The following is a 21,020-nucleotide window of genomic DNA, read 5'->3' as shown; positions in this document are numbered from 1 at the left end:
CTGGTTGTCTGGTGCTGGTGCCTGCCTGGCTGGGCATGAGGGGCCGGGGGCCCAGGGACTACAGTGGGTCTGGCTGCCCCTACTTCCCTGTTGGAAACAGGCAAGCTCTCTCCCCCAGGACCTCTGGAATCTCTAAGCACAACCTTTTTGCAGGTACAAAAGCAGCGGCAGCCGTGAGCCTGCTCCTGGGTCCAGGCACTGCGGCTCCCTGAACATGTGGGGCAGACCCTGCCACATCCCGCACATCACACAGGCAGCCCTGGTGGAGGGTGAGACCTGCTCTTCTGACCCTGGTGATGGCTTTCTTTAGTTTTAAAAAGCCAGGTTGCAGTATGGTGATTAAACAAAAACAAACAACAAAAGACACCCGCAGGCAAACAAAAATAAATGAAACCCAAAAATGCCCCAGCACTCAGAGGGGCCTTGGTCTCCCAGCAATGTGGGGGCTGGGAGTCTGACCTCTGGTGTGACCTCCAGACTAACCTCTGACTATGTCTTCACTAGCAAACAAGGGGAAAAGAAACTAGGTGGCTGTGAAGCAGGGTCCTTCCTAATGGGAATCACCGTGTTGGATCAACAGAGGCCGCTCCACCTTTCACTGACCTTGTGCCAACATGAGGGCATTGGGTTCCTGCCAAAAGTCTCACACCTGCAGGAAGCAGAGTGAGGTGCTCATCTGTCCACACCCTGGTGGGTCCTGCAGGCAGACCAGTTTCAGGCTGTGTTGCATGAACGTGAGGAATACCTGTTCCCAGGACAGATCACCATTTAAGACATTCAAGGGAAAGACTCAGCCAGCCTTAACTTCTAAGCCACGTATTCCGCCACCTCATGAGAGAAGTTCTGGAGGTTCTACACGTCCACAGGGAAGGCTACTAGACTAAGAACGATCCAGCTTTGAGGTCTGGTGAGCATGGCCAACTGCAGGTCGCAACAGAACCCAAGAGATGACCACCCAGGACTCCTGCCAAACCGAGCAGTTAGACACAGCACTGAGGTGTCAGCAGAAGGGAGGGGGATTTTTCTAGTCAGCCCGGAATCACCACTACCAAAAATCTGGGTGTCACCAAGGATGCAGAACACAGGAGGGCATTCCTGGACACAAAGAAGGTTCCTCTTGCCTCCACATGACGCATGCATCTTTACGTAGCTTTCAGGTACCTGAAAGAACAAAGCCACACTGACGCCAGGACCTTCTCACGAGGAGAAGCATGCAGAAGCCAAGCTCTGGTCACAGTGCCTGGTACAACAGCAATCCGACCTCTCGGCAAGGTCCACAGATGCATGACATTCACCTGCAACCTCAATTTAAAAGACAAAAACTGGTCAAACTTCTGATCAAGATGGCAGAATAGGAAAATACTACTCACCACCTCCCATGACCACAACAAAATTACAACTAAATTACAGAACCATTCTTGAGAACCACCTGAAGACTAGCTGAACACAGCTATTACTAAAGATATAAAGGAGCCATGTTGAGACTGGTAGGGAGGGCAGAGATGAGGAATGGGCAAGTCCCACACCTGTGTGTGGCAATTAAAAATTGGGAGGGACATTTTGGCTACAGAGGTCTCCCCTGAGGAGCAAGGGGTCCCAGCCCTACATCAGGCAGGAGGGGCACCAGTGTTTCCCCACCTGGTGTGAAAACCAGCAGGGGTTGCCTCCAGGGGAGACAAATGGCTGCTAAAGACAACACTGTTCGTTTTTATTAATCCTCACTGGATGATATGCCCACTGACTTTCAGAGAGAGGGGAAAGGAGGGAGAGATGGAGAGAAATCGATCAGCTGCCTTTTGTATGTGCCCCGACCAGGGCTAGAACCTACAACCCAGGCATGTGCCTATGGGAGTCAAACTCAACCTTTCAGTATATGGGACGATGCTCTAACCAAGTGAGCCCCCTGGCTAGGGCTGAGGAGGTGCTTTCCTTAAAGGGCTTGAGAACAGACTCACTTGCTCAAAACTCACTAAGCTCCAGCACAGGGGCAGCTGTTTAAAAAGCACCAGGGACATATGGAAAATAATGGAATTGACTAATTTTAGGCAAGGCTACAGGGGCAGGGAGTGGGGCAACTCAAGATGGAAGTACTGGCAGACACCATTCATTGCTCCTTTGCTTAGCCCTCCCCCTGCCCCACTGGCAGGCCCAGGCAGGCACCAAATCTATGTTCTCCGTTCGCCTGGCTAACACTGTCCACCCTGTCCTGGTGATGCCCTGAGACCACCCCCCCCCCGCCCCCCCAGCTTGCTCACCCAGCCTGAGCTGCTTCCTGTGGCTTTTCCACACAAGCAGCCTGCGTTGGCTCACACTGCACATTTCTCCCCAAATCCACAAATCTCACGAGCAGTGGCTGCCCAAGTCTTGTGCTGCAGACTTCGTAAAGTTCCACAAATCCCAAAAAAGCAGTGGCCAGCTTTGGTGTGCGTTATAGCAACTGCCAGCAGCCCCAAGCCCAGCACAAGCCATGACAAGTCTGAACTTGAATTTCAACTCCCATCAGGTGGCTCCAAGCCTGGCATAAGTGGCAGCCAGTCTTGACTTGGAATGTAGCTTCAACTAAGCAGTCACAAACCTGACCCACGTGGCATCTGGCCTCAGCTTGCATTGAAGGGCCCTCTGAAGGCCCCCCAACCCTGGCACAAGTGGCAACCAGCCACAGATCCCTTTGTAGCCCCCACCAAGGGGCCCCAAAGCCAGGCACAAGTCGCCACTGAACTTGGCCTGTGCTGGAACCCCTCACAAGAGGCTTCAGGTTGAAAACACCCAGTGCCTGGCTTCACCAGAGCACTACTAAAGTGACTCCCGCCCCGTGGGGTCATCCCTCACACAACAACTCATCCACTCTGTGACCAGCCATCACAGTCCATCAGCCGAAAGGTTAACCCCACGTACTGACATGCCAGCAGCAATCAAAGGCCAACTACAACAGGAGGGCACACTCAACCCACATGGGACATGCCTGGTGCACTCGGCTCAAGTGACCAAGGACACCACTGGGCCCCACAGGACACCTCCTAGATAAGGCCACTCTGTCAAGAACAGGAGATATAGCAGATCTACACAATACATAGAAACAATCACAGGGAGGCAGCCAAATTGAGAAGACAAATATCCCAAATGAAAGAACACGGCAAAACTCCAGAAAAAGAACTCAGTTGGTTTGGTGTCATCCCACAAAATGAAAGGTTGCTGGTTTAATTCCTGATCAGGGCACATGCCTGGGTTTCAGGTTCGTTGCCTGGTTGGGTCACATACAAGAGGCAACCAATTAACATTTGTCTCTCATACCAGTGTTTCCCTCTCCCTCCCTTCCCCTCTTTCTATAAAGAAGTTTAAAAAAAATTTTTTAAAGAACTAAGTGAAATGGAGACAATCTATCAGATACAGAGTTCAAAACACTTGTCATAAGGATGCTCAGTGAACTTAGGGGAAGAATAGATGAACTCAGAACTTCAACAAAGAGTTGTAAAACATTAAAAGGGAGATTGAAAACAAAAAAAGAACCAATCAGAATGAATACAATAACTGAGATGAATACCTAGAAGGAATCAATAGCAGATTAGATGAAGCAGAGGGCCAAGTCAGCAATTTGCAAGATAAGGTAGCAGAAAATATCCAATTGGAACAGCAAAGTGAAAAAAGAATTTTTAAAAATGAGAGTAGTTTAAGGGACCTCTGGGACAACATCAGGCACACCAACATTCGCAGTATAGAGGTACCAGGAGAGAGAGAGCAAGGGATTGAAAAACTATTTGAAGAAATATTGATGGAAAACTTCCCTACCCTGGTGAAGGAAACACATACAAGTCCAGGAAGCACAGAGTCTCAAAGAGGCCCACACCAAGACACATCATAATTAAAATGCCAAAGGTTAAAGACAATCTTAAAAGCAGTTACCTACAAGGGAGCTCTCATAAGGCTCTCAGCTGATTTTTCAATAGCAACTTTGCAGGCCAGAAGGGGTTGGCACAAAATATTCATACTAATGAAAAGCAAGGACCTATAACCAAGCTTACTCTACCCAGTAAGGATCTCATTTAGAATCGAAGGACAAAGAGCCTCCCAGACAAGAATAAGCTGAAGAACTTCATCACCACCAAACCAGTATTAAAAGAAATGTTAAAGGGTCTTGTTTAAGTAGAAAAGAAAAAATATGAGTAAGAAAAATATCTCACTAACAAAGGCAAACAGTAAAAGCAGTTGGTCAACCAATTTTAAAGCTAGTAAAAAGGCTAAAAGACAAAAGGATTAAGTGTAATTACAACAAAAATTAAGGGATATACACAAAACAGGTAAAAAAGTAATGACAAAAATATAAATGTGGGAGGTTGAGTGAAAATTGTTCAAACTTAAGCAACCATCAACCTTAAAGTAGACCTCTGTAAAGATAGCTTGGTATGTATGAAGTACATGGTAACCACAGGTCAAAAATCTGTAAGAGCTATGTTAGAAATAAAGAGAAGGGAATCCAAACACAACACTATAGAAAGTCAACACAAGAAGAGAGCAAGAGAATAAAAGGTAACAGAACTACAAAAACAATAAATAAAATGGCAATTATATATACCTATCAATAGTTACAGTGGAACCTTTGTTCTCAAACTCAATTCATTCTGGAAGGCTGTTCGAGAAGTGATTTGTTTGAAAACTGAATCATTTTTCCCAGGTATCAGCATGAAAGGGTTGTTGGGTCAAGAACCAAAATTTGGTTCAATATCTGAGACATTTTTCCCACAAACAACTCGGTTGAGAGCTGAATTCTTGGGGCTGGGAGATGTTTGAGAACCAAGGTTTGATTGTACTTTAAATGTAAATGGACTAAATGCTCTGATCAAAAGACACAGTGTGTCTGAATGGTTAAGAAAATAAGACCCTTACATAGGTTATCTACAAGAGACTCTTTAGATCAAAAGATATACACAGACTCCAAGAAAAGGGATGGGAAAAGATATTTCATGCAGATGGAATTTAAAAACAAAACAAAAAACAAAAACAAAAAACAACCTGGGGTAGCAATACTTATACCAGACAAAATAGATGTTAAAACAAGGGCTGTAGCCCTGACTGGTGTGCTTCAGTTGGTTGGGCATCATCCTGCAAAGTGAAAGGTCACCAGTTCAATTCCCAGTCAGGGTACATGCCTGGGTTTGGGGTTTGGTCCCCAGTTGGGGCGTGTATGAGGCAACCAACTGATGTTTCTCTCTCACATCAATGTTTCTCTCCCTCTCCCTTTCCCTCTTTCTAAAAATATAAATAAAATCTTTTTTAAAAGGGTGGGGCTGTAACAAGAGACAAAGAAGGACATTTCATAATGATAAAGGAATCAATCCAGAAAGAGGAAATAACTGGTGAACATCTGTGCACCCAATGTAGGAGCACCTGAATATATAAAGTAAACATTTATGGGCATAGAGAGAGATCAACAGTAATACAGTAATTGTAGGCATTTGAACTCCCATTGTCAATGGATAGATCTTCCAGACAAAATCAACAAGAAAACTGGCCTTAAATATCACATCAGACCAAATGGACTTAACTGATATTTTTGGAATATTTTACCCAAAAGCAGCAGAATATACATTCTTTTCAAGTTCACATTGAACATTTTCCAGGATAGTCCACATTAGGCCACAAAGCAAGCTTCAATAAATTTAAGATGAAACCATCGATCACAACAGTATAAACCTAGAACTCATACAGTAACAACAACCACCACCACAAAAACCCAGTCCAATTTAAAAAGGACCAGAGGCCCTGAATAGACATTTCTCTGAAGAGGACATACAGATATGAAAAGATGTTCACCTTCTCTAATCACCAGGGAAATGTGACTCAAAAACACAATGAGACCTCATCTCACACCTGTCAGAATTCCTATCAATATAGGAACAAACAAGTGCTGGCGAGGAGGTGGAGAAAAGGGAACCCTTGTGCACTGTTGGTGGGACTGAATATTGGTACAGCCACTGTGGAAACCAGTGTGGCGTTTCCTCAAAAAATTAAAAACAGATGACCTGGCCAGAGTGGCTCAGTTTGTTTGGCACATTGTCCTGTAACTAAAAGTTTGCAGGTCTAATCCCCGGTCTGGGCGCATATGGGAGGCAACCAATTGATGCTTCTCTCCCTTCCTCTCTCTCTAAAAGCAGTGGAAAAAAAATGTCCTTGGGTAAGGATTTTTTAAAAATTAAAAATAGAGCAGTCATATGATCCAGCAATTGCACTTCTGGGTATTTGTCCAAAGAAAACAAAACACTAATTTGAAAAGATATGTGCATCCTTATGTTCACTGAAGCATTATTTACAGTAGCCAAGATATGGAAGCAGCCTAAGTGTCTTTTGATAGATGAACTGATAAAGATGTGATAGATATATGCAATGGAATATTACTCAGCCATAAAAAAGAATGAAATCATACCATTTACAACAACATGGATGGACCTAGAGGGAATTATGCTAAGTGAAATAAGTTAGAAAAAGACAAATATTATATGACTTCACTTATATATGGAGTCTAAAAAACAAAATGAACAAAACTCATAGATACAGAAAACAAACTGATAACTGCCAGATGGGAGGGAGTAGGAGGCCGGGTGTAAAAGTTAATGGGATGAAGATATAAATTGGCAGTTACAGTCACAGGGAAGTAAAATGCAGCACAGGGGATATAGTCATAATATTACAATAGCTGTGTGTGGTGCCAGGTGGGTGCTGCTCATCAGACTGATCACTTCCTAAGTTACATAAGTCTCTAAGCACTATGCAGTGCACCTGAAACTAATATATTGTATGTCAATTGTAATTGAAATTTTTTAAAAGGCAAAAACCCCCAGAGGAGAAAACTCAGCACCAAACAATTCAAGCCATCCTCACATACTGCCAATGGAAGACATGTGCTTTTATTTAAAATTTTCTGCAGTGCTGTTTGGCTTTTCAAAATTAAATCCCAAATTTATGAAGAGTCAAGAGGCTGAACAGCCCAGCAAGGAACAAGTACAAGCATTATGCATATTGATAAATTCAGTCAGTAAAGCTGAGGGAAAATAATTTCATCTGGAACCTGACTGGTGTGGCCCAGTGGGTTGCCGAAAGGTTGCCGGTTCGATTTCCAGTCAGGGCACATACCTGTGTTGTGGCCCAGGTCCCCAGTTGAGGGTGTGCGAGAGGCAACCAATCAATGTTTCTCATAGTGATGTTCTTCTCCCTTTCTCCCTGACCCTCTCTCTAAAAATAAATAAAATATTTAAAAAATTTTTTTCATCTAGGGCTTCTCATCTTAGGGATACTCAAAATGCAAGTTTGCTCTTGAATATGAAGAGCTGTCTCTTGACTGGAGAGATAAGAGGGAAAGTTGGCCTTAGAATGGTGGGGTAGGAAGTACAAACAGCTGGTTCTCAGGTGAAAGGCTTTGGCTTCTTCAAGGAAGCAGAAACCAAACCACAGAAAGGCTGACCTGAATATGGGGTCATAATCTTAGGAGCCAGTGCGACAGGCCAAGGAGAGGAAAAGAGTGATGGGGACTGTGACAGAGCAGAGAGGGGAACCTCTGTGCAGCTTCACCAGCTAGCGATGCAGGCTGAGCCGAGTTTGTGAGAGAAATTCCAAATCCAGATTGGTATGTGCAGTTTCCCAGTTTTAAACGTTGTCAAATAATTCCAGATGGCTCAAACACTGAACAGGGGCAAGCAAACCCATTTTCTAGCCTAATAAGGCCTGTAGGCCTCCTATTTGCAACCTTTGCCCTGAATAGACCAGACCCAGTTCAGTGCAACAGTCACACGACATCACTCCTCTTCCCCCTTTGGGGACCCGGAAAAACCTTCCTAAACCTGACATGAAGGGCCCTGCAGCCCTGTTTTGCAACCGTTGCCCTCTTGTGACAAAATTTGCAAATACTCTCCCACACCCCACATACCCATCCATGCCCCAGTTGAGAATCACTGTATCTTTTGGGTGTCCCCAAAGCCAAGATTTGTTACGCTTTGCTTTCTGAGATCTGAAAAATGTTTGTTGGTGTGTTTGTTTTCCGAACTTGAAATAATAATTGAAAAACATCCACGCACCTCAGGTGGCTTTACCTTCGCATCCTGTATGTGGGCACACTCTGTCCCCTCCCACGTGGGAGTCAGAGCTAGGATTCCAGATAAATCAAGGTGTCCTCACCCACATACCAGCACCCGGCGCACCCCTCTCCATGGCTCCCTATGCTCGTTCCCTGGGCTGGGTGGCTGAAATACGAGACTCGTTTCCTCTCAGTTATGGAGGCTAGAAGTCTGAGGTCAAGGTCTTGGCCAGGCTGGTTCCTTCCGAGGGCTGTCTCAGGCCTCTCTCCCAGCTGCCGGGGGTGGCTGGTGGTCCTTAATGTCCCTTGGTTTGTAGCACATCTCTCTAGTGTTTGCCTCCATCTTCATATGTTCTCCCTTTTATAAGCACCCCAGCCATATTGGGTTAGGGGTCCACTGTACTCCACGGTGACCTCTTCTTAACTAGTTACGCCAGCAATGACCCTATTTCCAAATTTGGGTCACTGAGCGTTAGGACTTCAATAATGGAATTGGGGGGGTGGCAACTACTGCTCACCCCATAACACTTCCTTTCTTCCAGTTCAGTATGACTTCCTTTTGTTTTCATTGCTTTTAGAGAGAGAGAAAGACAGAGACCAAACAACGATGTGAGAAACATCGATTGGTTTCATCCCATAAACTCCTGGGCCAGGGATTGTACACACCTGGACTGGGAATTGAACCTGCAGCCTAGGTATGTGTCCTGACCAGGAATTGAGCCCACAACTGAGCCAAACAGGCCAGGACATGATGACTCCTTTCTGAAGGAATAAAAAGCCCAGGTTACAACATTAAGTGGGCAGCACCAGCTTTCAGATAACAACCAGTAATTTGAGGGGTGCCATCCAGTAATGGCTGTTCAGGACAGGTGGACCCGAGCAGTCCCATGGTGCGTGGGGAGGCTGCTGGCCTGGGAGGCCATGCTGGTTTCCACGCTGAATTCTTCTCCCCAGCAAGATTAGGTGGGAGTGACGCAGGTCCTTAAAACTGCTGCTTTAAATGGTTCAGCATCCTCAGACAGGGGAGTTTGGCTAGAATCAGACTGGGGATGAAAGAGGTCATTTAAAAAACCCCACAAATCCCCAACCCCCAGCAGGAAAACTGTAGACAGGGGTCATATGTTGTCCTCGTCCAGCATCCTGGTGAGCCCCTCACAGATCCGGCGTAGGTGGGAGCGGTAGGGCTCAGCTGGGCCATAGAGTGCGGCCAGGAAGTCGCAGTTGGCAAAGTGGCCGAAGACATGGCTGATGCGGCCATGGGACTTGGCGGTCAGGTGCGGGCCCACGGCCTGGTGCAGCAAGTCCCGGCACTCGAGGAGAGCGGTGGCCAGCACACGCCTGTCAAAGGTGAAGTCCACCTGGTGGAAACTGACGGCCATCATGGCCAGGCGGCGTGCCCTCTGGCGGAAGCGCTGCAGGAGCGCCAGCTCCTCCCCGCCCAGCTGGCCGCTACGGAGCAGGATGCCCAGCTTCACAGCCACCTTGACCAGGTTCTTGAGCACCTTCTGCGCCTCCTTGCGGCTGCGGGTGAACTCCTTGGTGGCACGGTACAGCTCGTCTAGCACCTCGCTGCTTGTGTCATCGATGAACACGGCCACTGTCGCCTTGGATGCCACTTTGCTCAGGAGCTTTTTCTGGGCCTGCAGAGCCAGGCTCTTGGTGCTGAAGGTGTCCATCCGCCCTGCCCAGGGGAAAGACAGACCCAGCATCAGTTGCCACGGTCCCTGGGCCACAATGGGTTTGCCTGCGCAGGCCACTTTTATTTGCTTCCACTCTTCCCAAGCCCTTGCCTCTTCCCTGGTGAACCCGTTTACATTCCCCAAGTCCCTGCCCCTTTCCTGGTGGACTCACATACATCCCCCAATGCCCTGGCCCCCAAGCTCCTGCCTCTTCCCCTTGCAGATTCATCCCTCAGCTTAACCTGGACACCATCTCCTCCAGAAAGCCATCCCTGAACAGTCAAACTGACCATGAGGCTCCTCCTTTAGGCCACACAGTACCCCAAGCATCCCCCACCACCTGGCTTCGTTTCCCGCGGCCTGCCTGACACCAGGCCGCAGCAGGGGCCACAGACCTGATTCCTTATCCACTGTGTCCTTGGAGACTCCAGAAACATCTGTGGAATGAATGAGGGGAACATGAGATCCACCCCCAGCCCTCATCCGCTGCCCCAGGCCCTGGTCAGAATCCACCCCCGCCCTGGCCCCAGGCCGGCCAGACCAGGAATGTCCTGTGGGCACCCACTCACACCCAGAGGCTCCCACAAAGCCCATCTTTGTGGGAGCTCAGACCCTGGAAGAAGTTCCAGCCCTCAGCCACCATTTTAGAGGTTAAGGTGGGCACAGGGACTACTGGGGCAGCCTCCCTGCCCCCACACCAGTCACCAGACTTTAGGGCCCTGCAGGCAGGAGCGAAAGCTGGGGCACCATTCACCCAGCACCATGTGGCAGGCCCTGAGCTGGCAACATGTGCCCATTTTGTCATTTCCACCAGGTATTGGGCAGGTTGCCCATTTTGCGAAAGAAAACACAGATGCTGAGCCACTTTCCCGGTGCACACAAGAAGACAGTGACTGCCTGCCCCAACACTTCTGCATGTCTAACCCCCTCCACCTTCCCTGGCTAACACCTCAAGTCACTCCGAGCCTTGGGGGGTCGGGAGTTGCCCCCCATGAGAAAACCAGCCCCAGTATTCAGGGCCTGCTCCTGGCTCTGACCACTAGGTCAATAAACATAACTGCCCTGTGCCTCAGTTTCCCCATTTGTAAAATGGGGAAGATCAGAACTAACTCTGCCCTGGGGCAGAAACTCATGGCCAACCCCAATGCCCTCCAGGCTGACTGTTCCTGGGGCAAGAGGCTAGGCACAACCTTCTAGGATTCTGCCATTTCAGCAACCTGGATGTGAAGGCCTCTGAGCAGCAGCAGCGTCAGGCTCGCCACTAGTCACAAGTACCTATGCCTCCTGAATGCTCTCCCACCAGTTTCTCTAGAACATTCTATCCCACTCCCTTTAGCTAGACCCCTCTTCCCATTACCCTATAAACTCTTACTCATCCTTCAAGTCTCAGCATCACCATCACCTACTTCTGGAAGCCTTCCCAGAAGTCCCAACCTGGGCCAGGCGCCCCTTGGCTCCCACGGCGCCCTGGGCATCCTCCACTGTGGCCTCAAGCACCTTGGTTTCCATGTCTATGTCCCTGGCCCAGTGGCACCTTAAGGAGCTGTGTCTCCCAACCCAGGGCCTGGTGCCCATCGTGTTTGTTGAACATGTAAGGGAAAGGATGTCTGCAAACACTGGAAATGAGAGGTTACTCCCAAGGCCCCGGGTCCAGTCGCCCCAGTTTATAGATGCGCAAACTAAGGTTCAGAGAAGAACTTTTTCTGAGTCCAGGGATGAGGCCCAGGCCTCTGGATCCCAAGGGCCCTGGAGCCCAGTTCCTTCTGCCTATTTTGGTTACTGTGTGAGCCCAGGTAGGTCCTTCCCTATGCAGGTACTGAGGTTGGGCATGTTGGTTCTGGAGGGGAGCTGAGCCTATTTACACACTTTAGGAAAGGCCTGGGCCCCCAGCAGCAACCCCCTCTCCAAGCCCAGAAGGAAAAGGGGTGGGAGTGGAGGCAGCTGCAGACTCCCTTCCCAGCCTCCACACTCCCAGCCCCACCAGCCAGTCTTCAGACCTGCCACACCTGGGCCAGCCCAGCTGCATGCCCCCCTCTCCTCCCTGACCCATTGTTCTGCCAGAAATGCCCCCATTTAAGCAGACAGAGAGATGACTGCTCTCCCAGGGAAGCAGGCCACGGACCAAAATAAACCCTGGCCTTCCTTCCTGCCCGCTGTACTCTCCCAGGACTCAGGGCGAGCAAGCCAGGAGATGACTAGGCTGTGCCACACCAGCCCTCCTGTATCAGGACCTCCCCAGGAACTGCCAGAGGTTCAGGGAACAAATGGCCAGTGTCCCCGGCCCCTGCCCACCAAATACCAGAACACCTCCACTGTCATTATAACCAAAAAAGGCCCACTAAAGATTTAGAGGCTCTGCCAGAACATTCATTCAGTTGCTCAGTGAGCATTTATGGGCCACTAGCTGTGTACCAGGCATGTGGAATACAGCAATGACCAAATGGTATCTGGTCCCTGCCTTCCTGGAGGTCCCTCCCCTCTAGACCCCATGCTTTCTCCTTATTACAAAATAATTGGGGTACTCCAGTACTACCCTGAAATGAAATCCGCAGGCACTATCATCTACCTCTCTACCCACAACTTTAAAAGTAAAGTAAACAGATGGTGATAAAGGCCACCAACCAAGGGTACTTAAGGGATGGGATCTGGAATGTTCCATGTTCTGTTCAATCTGGGTCCATACATATATAAAACGTCATTGAGTTAGATGGTTGGACATCGCTGTGAGTACACTAAAAACCAGCAAAGTGTACACTTTAAAAGGTGAATTTTATGTTATGTGAGTTATATCTAAATGAAAGGATATCTAACATTCTCCAAAGAAGGTATACAAATGGACAACAAGCAGCTAAAGATGGTCCACATCACTGGCCTCTAATGAAATGCAAGTCAAAATCGTAAGAATACATCACCTACCCCAACTAGGACAGCTCTTACCAAAAAGACAGACAACATCAAGTGCTGATGAGGGTGTGGAAAAGCTGGAACCCTCATATATGGATGGTATGATGAGTGGAAAATGGTGCAGCCATGTTTGCAGTTCCTCAAACACAGAGTTACCACATGACCCAGCAATTCCACTCATAAATATCTACCCAAAAGAAATTAAAACAGCCCTGGCTGCTGTGACTCAGTGGACTTAGCGTTGGCCTGCGAGCCAAGTGTTGCTGGTTTGATTCCCAGTCAGGGCACATAACTAGGTTGCATGTCAGGTCCCCAGTTGGGGGCGCAAGTGAGAGGCAACCACACAGTGATGTTTCTCTCCCTCTCTTTGTCCTTTCCACTCTCTCTAAAAATAAATATATAAACAAAACAAGTAAATTTTTTTTAAAAAGCACACGTATTAAAAAGAAAAGGAATGAAAACACACGTCCACACAAAACCTCACACACACATGTGTACAGCAGCACGATTCATGGTCAACAAGTGGAAACAACCACAATAGCCATCAACAAATGAATAAACAAAATGTGGTCCCTCCACACACACGGAATATTACTGTCGTGAAAAGGAGTGAAGCTCTGACAAGCACTACGACGTGGGTGGACCTTGAAACCATGATGCTCAGTGAGAGAAGCCAGATACAAAAGGGCCCAGTACTATGTGATTCCATTTATGTGAAATGTCCAAAACAGGCAAATCCACAGACATAGGAAGTGGGCTGCCAGGAGCTGGGGGAGGGGGATGAGGAGTGACTGCTGATGGAGACGGGGCTTCTTTTGGGGGTGTTGGAATGTTCTGGAATTTGAATAGTTTAAAATAGTGAGTTTATATCTCATCAAGCAGAACTTACTTTTTAAAAAACTTTTGAAAAATATGTCTTGATTTTAGAGAGGAAGGAAGGAAGTAGGGAGGGAGGGAGGAAGAGAGAGAGAGAGCGAGAGGGAGAGAACATCAATGTGAAAGAGAAACATCGATCAGTTGCCTCCCTTGCCTCCCATACACACCCTGACAGGCAATAGAACACACAACCCAGCTATGTGCCCCAACCGGGAGTCAAACCCCCAACTTGCTGGTGTACGGGACAATGCTCCAACCAACTAAGCCACACTGGCCCAGACTTACTATTAATATTAAGTGTAGTGCTGGCCGGGTAGCTCAGTTGGTTGGCATGTCATCCCGACATGCCAAGGTTGCAGGTTAGATCCCTGGTCAGGGCACATACAAGAATCACCCAATGAATGCATTAGTAAGTGAAACAATGAATCGATTCTCTCTCTCTTTAAAAAAAAAAAAAATTAAGTGTATATACTTACACCTCTGTGCTCCTTACTATATATATTTTATACCTCATTTTTATAATGTTAAATGAATTAAAATTTTTTTAAAACAGGATTTGGCCCAAACTGTAATACAAACAGAAAGTAAAAGGATTCCACAAGCTGAGATTTATAAATCACTTCCACATTGACAGGCACTCAGTCAGTACTCAAGACATGCTTAATTAAAAGGAATTTCCCTCCTTAAAAGCTCAAGCTCACTGCACTTGAGGATGAAGAGAATCTATCCAAGGTTTGCCCATATGGTAAACATATAGCTATAAAATCCTACCAAAAACGATCTCCATCTCCCTGCAATTTACCCAGGAATATTCATTGAATATTAAAACAGAGCAAAAAAAAAAAAAAGAACCCACTCATCAGCTTAAGTTTTTGGTGGGATATTAGGAAGCAGTGGAGGCCCAGGGCTGCCCTAAGTGTGGCTGGTCACCTAGTGTCCCTGATCCCTGCCCTCAAACACCAGAACACCCTGCTATTTCAGAAGCAAAAAAAAACATAGCATCCCTCCAAATTTCCAAAACAGCCCCCTAAGAGATGTCACCCACACTGGAAGGAGGTGCCAGAAACCAATGGGCATGAAAGTAAACAGGATAATTTCAAAGGAGATAAGGGCCATGGGGGTAAGGAGGAGTGACAGCCAGGAACAGGCAGGTGACTTGGGCTGGGGTGGCCAGGAAGGCTTCTCTGAGGTAGAGCCCCTGGAGCTAAGAGTGCAAGGACAAGGTCTGGGGGAAGGTTGAGCCAGACAGAGGGAACAGCCTATACAAAGGCGCTGGGGCAGGACCATGTCTGGTGTGTTGGAGGAACAGCAAGAAGGCCGTAGGCCATATACAACCCTTCAAAGGTCACTGTCCATATCCTCCCACAGTGGCTCCAGACAAGCTCCATGCCCCTAGGGGCAGCCTTCCCATCTGTGAAATGGGTTCCAGACACTGAGTGGCTCTGTCAACTCCTGCCCTACCCCCTACATTCTTCCCCAGAACACTGGAGCCTGGTCCACACCTCGGACTTTTGCCCTCTGCCAACCCCATTTCATGTTTTGAACTCCAACCTTTGCCCCCATTCACATTTTGGACACTTCCACTCCCACTATTCCTGGGAGTCATCCCCCATTCCCCTCTTCTTCCAGCCCCAGGCAACCACAAATCCACTTCCTGTCTGTGGATGTGCCTGTTCTGCACATGTGACATAAATGAAATCGCACACTCTGTGGCCTTTTGGGTCTGGCTTCTCTCACCGAGCAACATGATTTCAAGGTTTATCCATGTTGTAGCAAGTGTGGTGCTTCACTCCTTTTTATGGCTGAATAATATTCCATACCTTTGCTTCAAATATAATGTATTTAACTGTAAATTCATTATTTGTCATTTTTAATAATGACATAATTATTAAATGGCAAATTTTCTGAAAATACAACAAGTGGCTTTTGTGAGCTGGGGTGAGACAGCTCCAGCATGCCACTGGTCCACAAGCAGCCTGTCCCCAGCCCCCACCACATAAATTCTTCATGTCCCACACAAAGGGTATCAATAATTGATGGAACTGCTCAGCAGGTCGAAACCAGCCAGTTCTCTCCTCTCTCAGCCCTGGCTGCAATGGCCCAGGATGGCCTCAGGGGGCCCCAGGCCTCTGCCCATGGTGGCAAATGACCCCACAGTTCTTGTTCACACACATCAGACACCCACTACATTGAGCCCTTTATTAACCACCACTCAGACCGATCTGTCTGTGCATTTTAGATATGGCCAAAGGGAGAGGGGAATCTGTTTGCCTGAAGTTGAGTAGACAACAGTGGTTACCAAACAGGGTTCCTCAGAGCCTTTGTGGGCCACCCCATGGATGGGCAGGGTCTGGCCACCTGTCAGGCTGCAGTGGGAGCCACAACACTTTTAACTGTGGTTAGATTTCTACTAAAGAAAGAGTTTGGGGGTCAAACACGAATGTTGGGAGGCCACTGACAAGCCCCTTGCAGGGAAGGACAGGCTGGGGCTCAGGCTAAGCAAAAGACATTTAACAGCAAGTGGAAACTTCAGGGTCACATGGCTCCATCCAGTTCTCACCTATACCTACTGCCTCAGCCCTGGTCCCCTGGTGCCCATACTGTCCTCCCTGCATCAGCCACCAGAGGGTGCATGTGAGCACCTAAGTCAGATCCTATACTATACCTCCTTTGCTCACACCTTCCTCTGGGTAAAAAGCACAAGTCCTCCCGGGGGGCCCACATGGCCCTGCCCTATCCCCCTCCCTGCCCTCACCTCCTCCCTCTCTCCCACTCACTCACTCTGCTTCAACCACAAGGGCCTCCTCCCTGTTCCTCCAACATATCAGGCAATGTCCTGTCCCAGGGCCATTGCACAGTCTGTGCCCTCTGCCTGGAATGCTCTCCCCCTGCCACAGGTCTCTGCATGGCTGTTTCTTTCTTGTCATTCAGGGCTTGGATCAAATGTCATCTCCTCAGGAGGCCCTCTCAGAACTTCCAACTAAACTAATTTCCCCATCCATCTGGCTCTCCATTATCTTCAGGAAGTTACAACTAAGTGCAATGATTTTTCTGGATGAAAGTACATTTCTTCCATTCCCCAAGCTTGGCTCACAGTAGGTGCTCAGAACCTGTTTGTTGAATGAATAAATGAACCTCTCAGAGGGTCACAGAGATCTCATTCAAGGGCTCTGTTGTTCAGTCAGAAAAACTGAGACCCAGAGACAGACAGAGTTATCCCAAGGTTACAGAGTAGCACAGCAGAAGCCTCTCTGGAGGGGGGCTCCCCCAGCTGGAAGCTCCCCAACTTCCACCACCCCACTGGACAGAAGGGGAAACTGTGGCCTAAAAGATGAGGCCTTAGAAGATCTCAAAGACCCAGGCTGAGGTCCCATCATGAAAGCTCAGGAGGGTGGGATTCCTGGGGAGGTCATTTCATGGAGGGATGTAGAAGGATCCCAAAGAAGGCATGCACGCTATGGAACTGGGTCTAATCCTGCCAGCTCTAGGCTCCCACTTCTCCATGTGTTATGGCTGGGGCTGAACCCAAACAAGCATGGGTCATTCATTATTCAGCATCTGCCTCTGAGTGAGGCTGTTTTCATGCCAACAGCTGGAGTTTTCCCTAGGCACCCTCTTGTGGCCCCATTTGACAGGCAGGGACGCTGAGGCCTCCTAAATCCACCTCATCAGACCACCATGCAACCAAAAGTCCCCTTACCTGCCCAGGCCTCAGATGAGAAAACCGAGGCTCTGGGCCTCAGACATGCCCAAGATCACACAGCAGGAGTGGACACCACAGGGCCTCAAATCTGCACCTGTCTGACTAATCTCTTCTATTAGGGATCCTCCTGTCCTGCTCCCCATTAGGGTGGGGTTCAAGCCCCCCACGGATCTGGGCACTCACTCACCACTGGTGTACCAGGCCACAGGGCCTGCCAAGTAGGAGAAGCACAGCCAAGGTGTTTGTGTGGCTGGGGCTACAGCTCTTTGTTCTGGTTTCCATAGGTACAGCGTCCCTGGGCAGGCTCCTCCTCCACCCCTCCCAGCTGCCCAGCCCTTGCCCAGGAGGGAACCGTTTGGCCCAGCCCATCTAGTCAACTTGTTATGCTTTAAAGTTGGCATCGCGGACCTGGCATGGTGGTGGGGAAAATAACCTGTGCAAAAGCCCAGAGGCAATATCATTCGAGGACTGTGAATGTGGAAGCTAGTGTGGCTGGAGTAGAGTGAGCAGTGAGCAAGAGGGAGAATGGGAGATGAGAGCCAGGAGACATGCAGGACCCACATTCCTGCCTTTAACCTGGAAGCAGCACTCACCCTCAGGGATCCTCCCATTATACAGATGGGAAACTGAGGCTGGGAGAATAAAATCATCTGTTCAAGTACTATGGTGAGTGGCAGAGTGGGAACACAGGTTTGTCAAATTCCAAGATCTGAACTCCTCAATCACTTGCTAAACTGCCTTCACCCATAAGCAGCCCCTCAGGGCCTTCACCTCCCTCAGCTGGGCTCAGATATACTTAGCAGGCAACCATGAAGACCTGTTCACACCTGCGGCTGCCCCTTCTCCAGGAGGGCCCCCAGGATAGAGGAGGTGGTGATGCCAGCAGATCTGTGCCAGCTCACCTGGCAATTACCTCAGTGGATGACAGTCCCAGTTCACAGCTGGCAAAACTGAGGCCAAGGCTTCAGGCCACTGGGGAGCTCCTAGGTGGCCAGTCTGGGTGGGCCTGGCCTTGGCTAGCCCAGTAGCCTGGACCTGCTGGAAGCCACACTCATTTCCACCTCCACGCCCTTGGCAGGGCTGCCCACCACCTGGAATGCCCTTCCGACTCTGGAATCTGGCCCTAGCACCTGGCGCTCTGCACCGTGAAAGGGGCAGAGTACAACAGAGTCCCCATGGGGCGGGAAGGGTGGGGGCTCGCTGGTTCCAGAGCACTGCCCCATGCAGTTCAGATCCAGTATACCTTCCCTAATCCATACAGCAATGGAGTGTCAGAGACAGAGGGAAAAGGAGAAAAGGAGAAAGAAACTCAGGCAGGAATACAGACTGACCGGGAAGGGGGGTTTGCAGGAGCCTGGGGGAGCGGGAGAGATAAACAGAGGGTGGCCAGGTGATTCCCGAAATGCGCCTAGATGGGGGCCGCCCCGGCATCGTTCTCACCTGCTATTCGGGGCCCTTCGTGGGTCCCACCACCTGGATTCCGCCTAGCCGCCTACGAGGGACCGCAGCACTCGGGCTTGATAACCACGCGGGGCGGGGCGAGAAGGTCTGCCCTCCCTCCCATCGCTCCGCCCCCGCCCAGCCCCGCCCGCTTGGAAGAAGCGTAGAGGCCGGGGGAGGAGGGGGATGGGCCAAGGACATGGGATCCGCCAATGGCAGTGCGGGCGGCGTACGAAGAAGCCAATAGGAGCAGGTCACCTCCGCGAGAGGGGCGGGGCCCGACGGCTCGGGGGATTCCTCCGGAATCTCAAAAGTAGCCGGATGCTGAGGGTGACGCGGGCTGGGGGCCCACCCGAAGAAAGGGGTGGAAGGGGACAGAGTCAAAAACAGAGAGAGACCCAGAGGAAGAGAGGAAGACACAGAGAGCCAAAAAGAAAAACAGATCAACCGTGCAGTTCTGGACAGGCCCCTTCCTCCCTCTGGGACTCAGTTTACCCACCAGGGTAATAAAAATTTGCGTAGAAGCTTGTTTCTTAAAGTACAACAGAATCACCTGGGAGCCCCTTTTTTTAAATGCAGATCCCAGTATCCCCAGACAGGCTGAATATGACCCAGAGTTAAAGATCAGTCGTTCTGGGTTATTGGTAAATTCTCAGAGTGAGGTTTAAGACAGTCGCTGGGTAAACAAGCCCTGGAGATCCCACCAGGGGACTCCCAGATCCAGCCTCAATTTCCGTGGGAATGAACCTCCTGGTTGCCAGTGGGTGGGGCGGCGGGGCCAGCTGGGGCCCCCCCAGAGGATGCAGCTGTGAGTTCTGGGAACTGGGCCCAGGAGCGGATCCCAGCTCCTCTGCTGCTTCTGTTTCCTCCCTGCAGCCCCAACCCAGGGTCCCAGTTGCTGCTATAGTCTGGGGAGGCCAGAGTAGGCCAGACAACACATGTTTGGTGAGTGCCTAGTCCTGTCCTGCACGTGGGGGTCACACAACCCTGACTCAGGGTTCATGAGACCCAAATTAATAAAATATCTCTTTAGCCCATTTTGGAGGGGGAACTGATGCCCAGAGAGGAGAAGTGAATTGCCAGAGGACATGCAGGCGCAAGTGGCCAGGCCACAACTCAAAACCCAGGACTGATTGTCTCACCTCTTCCCACCCACAACTAGGTCCTACTCTCTCTCTTTAGTCCAGGGTTTCTCATCCTCAGCACTATTGACATTTGGGGACAGTAATTCCTGCTTGTGAGAGTAGAGGGCCAACCTTTGCACTGTTAAGCAGCACCCACTCAATGCTAAAGTAGCCCCACCAAGTTGTAACAACCAAAAATGCCTCTAGTCATTGCCAAGTGTTCCCTGGGGGCAGAATGGCCTCTGATTGAGAACTAGATCCAGCTCTTCATGTCCCTGAGCTCCAAATTATGGAGACTGCTTCTTTGGATCAGGGTAGCTAATGGGGCAGAGGGAACTGTTTTTGGCACCTTATCAAACCACAGCAAGATTGTTTCAATGAGTGCTGCGTGGGCATGGGCAGGTGTGAAGTGTGACTGCAGTGGGTTCGATGCCAGCTTTGTCAGTATCTGCCCAAATGTATTCATCTCTCCGAGCCTCAGTTTTCCAAATCTGTGACATAAGAATAACAAAGCCTACAGGTCCACAAATAAGACAATGAATTAAAAATGCTCAGAAGGATGTGAAGAAATTAGAATCTTTGAACATTGTTGGTAGGAATGTAAAATAGTACAGCTGCTGTGGAAAAGTTTAGCAGTTCCTCAAAAAGTTAATCATAGAATTACCATATGACTGAGCAATTCCACTTGTAGGTATCTATCCAATGAAGTTGAAAGCAGGGACTCAATGTTCATAACAGTCTTATTCACAATAGTCAAAAGGTGGAAGCCACCTGTGCCCCTCAACAGATGATGGATAAATACAATGGGGTCCATCCATACAGTGGAATATTATTCAGTCTTAAGAAGGCAGAAAATTCTGACACCTGCTACAACATGGATAAACCTAGAGGACACTATGCTGAGTGAAATAAGCCAGACGCAAAAGGACAAATACTGTGTGATTCCACTCACATGAGGTTCCTAGAGGAGTCAGACCCACAGAGACAGGAAGTAGATGGTGGGAGCCAGGAGCTAGGGGAGTGGGGTTAGTATCTAATGGGGACAGAGTTTCAGTTTGGGAAGATGAGAAAGTTCTGGAGACATATGGTGGTGACAATTATACGACAATATGAATGCATTTAATGCCACTGAATTGTGTACTTAAAAATAAAGTGGTAAAACATTGTGTTAAATATTTACCACAATTTTAGAAATGAATAATGAATATCCCAAAACACTGAATCGTATACTT

At 48.9% G+C, this 21,020-nt stretch overlaps 1 protein-coding gene across 1 annotated transcript; it reads right to left on the bottom strand.

Annotated features, from left to right (window-relative positions):
* Positions 1-7,280: 7,280 nt before the first annotated feature.
* On the bottom strand, positions 7,281-18,749 carry TIPE1 (TNF alpha induced protein 8 like 1). The gene is made up of 2 exons (XM_090288724.1): positions 18,665-18,749; positions 7,281-9,743 (listed from the first exon to the last, which is right to left on the bottom strand). Exon 2 carries the CDS (start codon positions 9,736-9,738, stop codon positions 9,178-9,180), a length of 561 nt encoding a protein of 186 aa, XP_090144850.1. The 5' UTR covers positions 9,739-9,743; positions 18,665-18,749; the 3' UTR covers positions 7,281-9,177.
* Between the last annotated feature and the right edge of the window lie 2,271 nt (positions 18,750-21,020).

Source organism: Furipterus horrens, unplaced genomic scaffold (assembly GCF_987537825.1).
Source record: "Furipterus horrens unplaced genomic scaffold, mFurHor1.1.pri manual_scaffold_10, whole genome shotgun sequence".
In the NCBI taxonomy this organism is placed as follows: Eukaryota; Metazoa; Chordata; class Mammalia; order Chiroptera; family Furipteridae; genus Furipterus; species Furipterus horrens.
This window is presented reverse-complemented; position numbering and strand designations above follow the sequence as displayed.

Bases quoted from the DNA above. Each gene is read 5' to 3' on its own strand.
- TIPE1 (XM_090288724.1), bottom strand. From the start codon at position 9,738: ATGGACACCTTCAGCACCAAGAGCCTGGCTCTGCAGGCCCAGAAAAAG.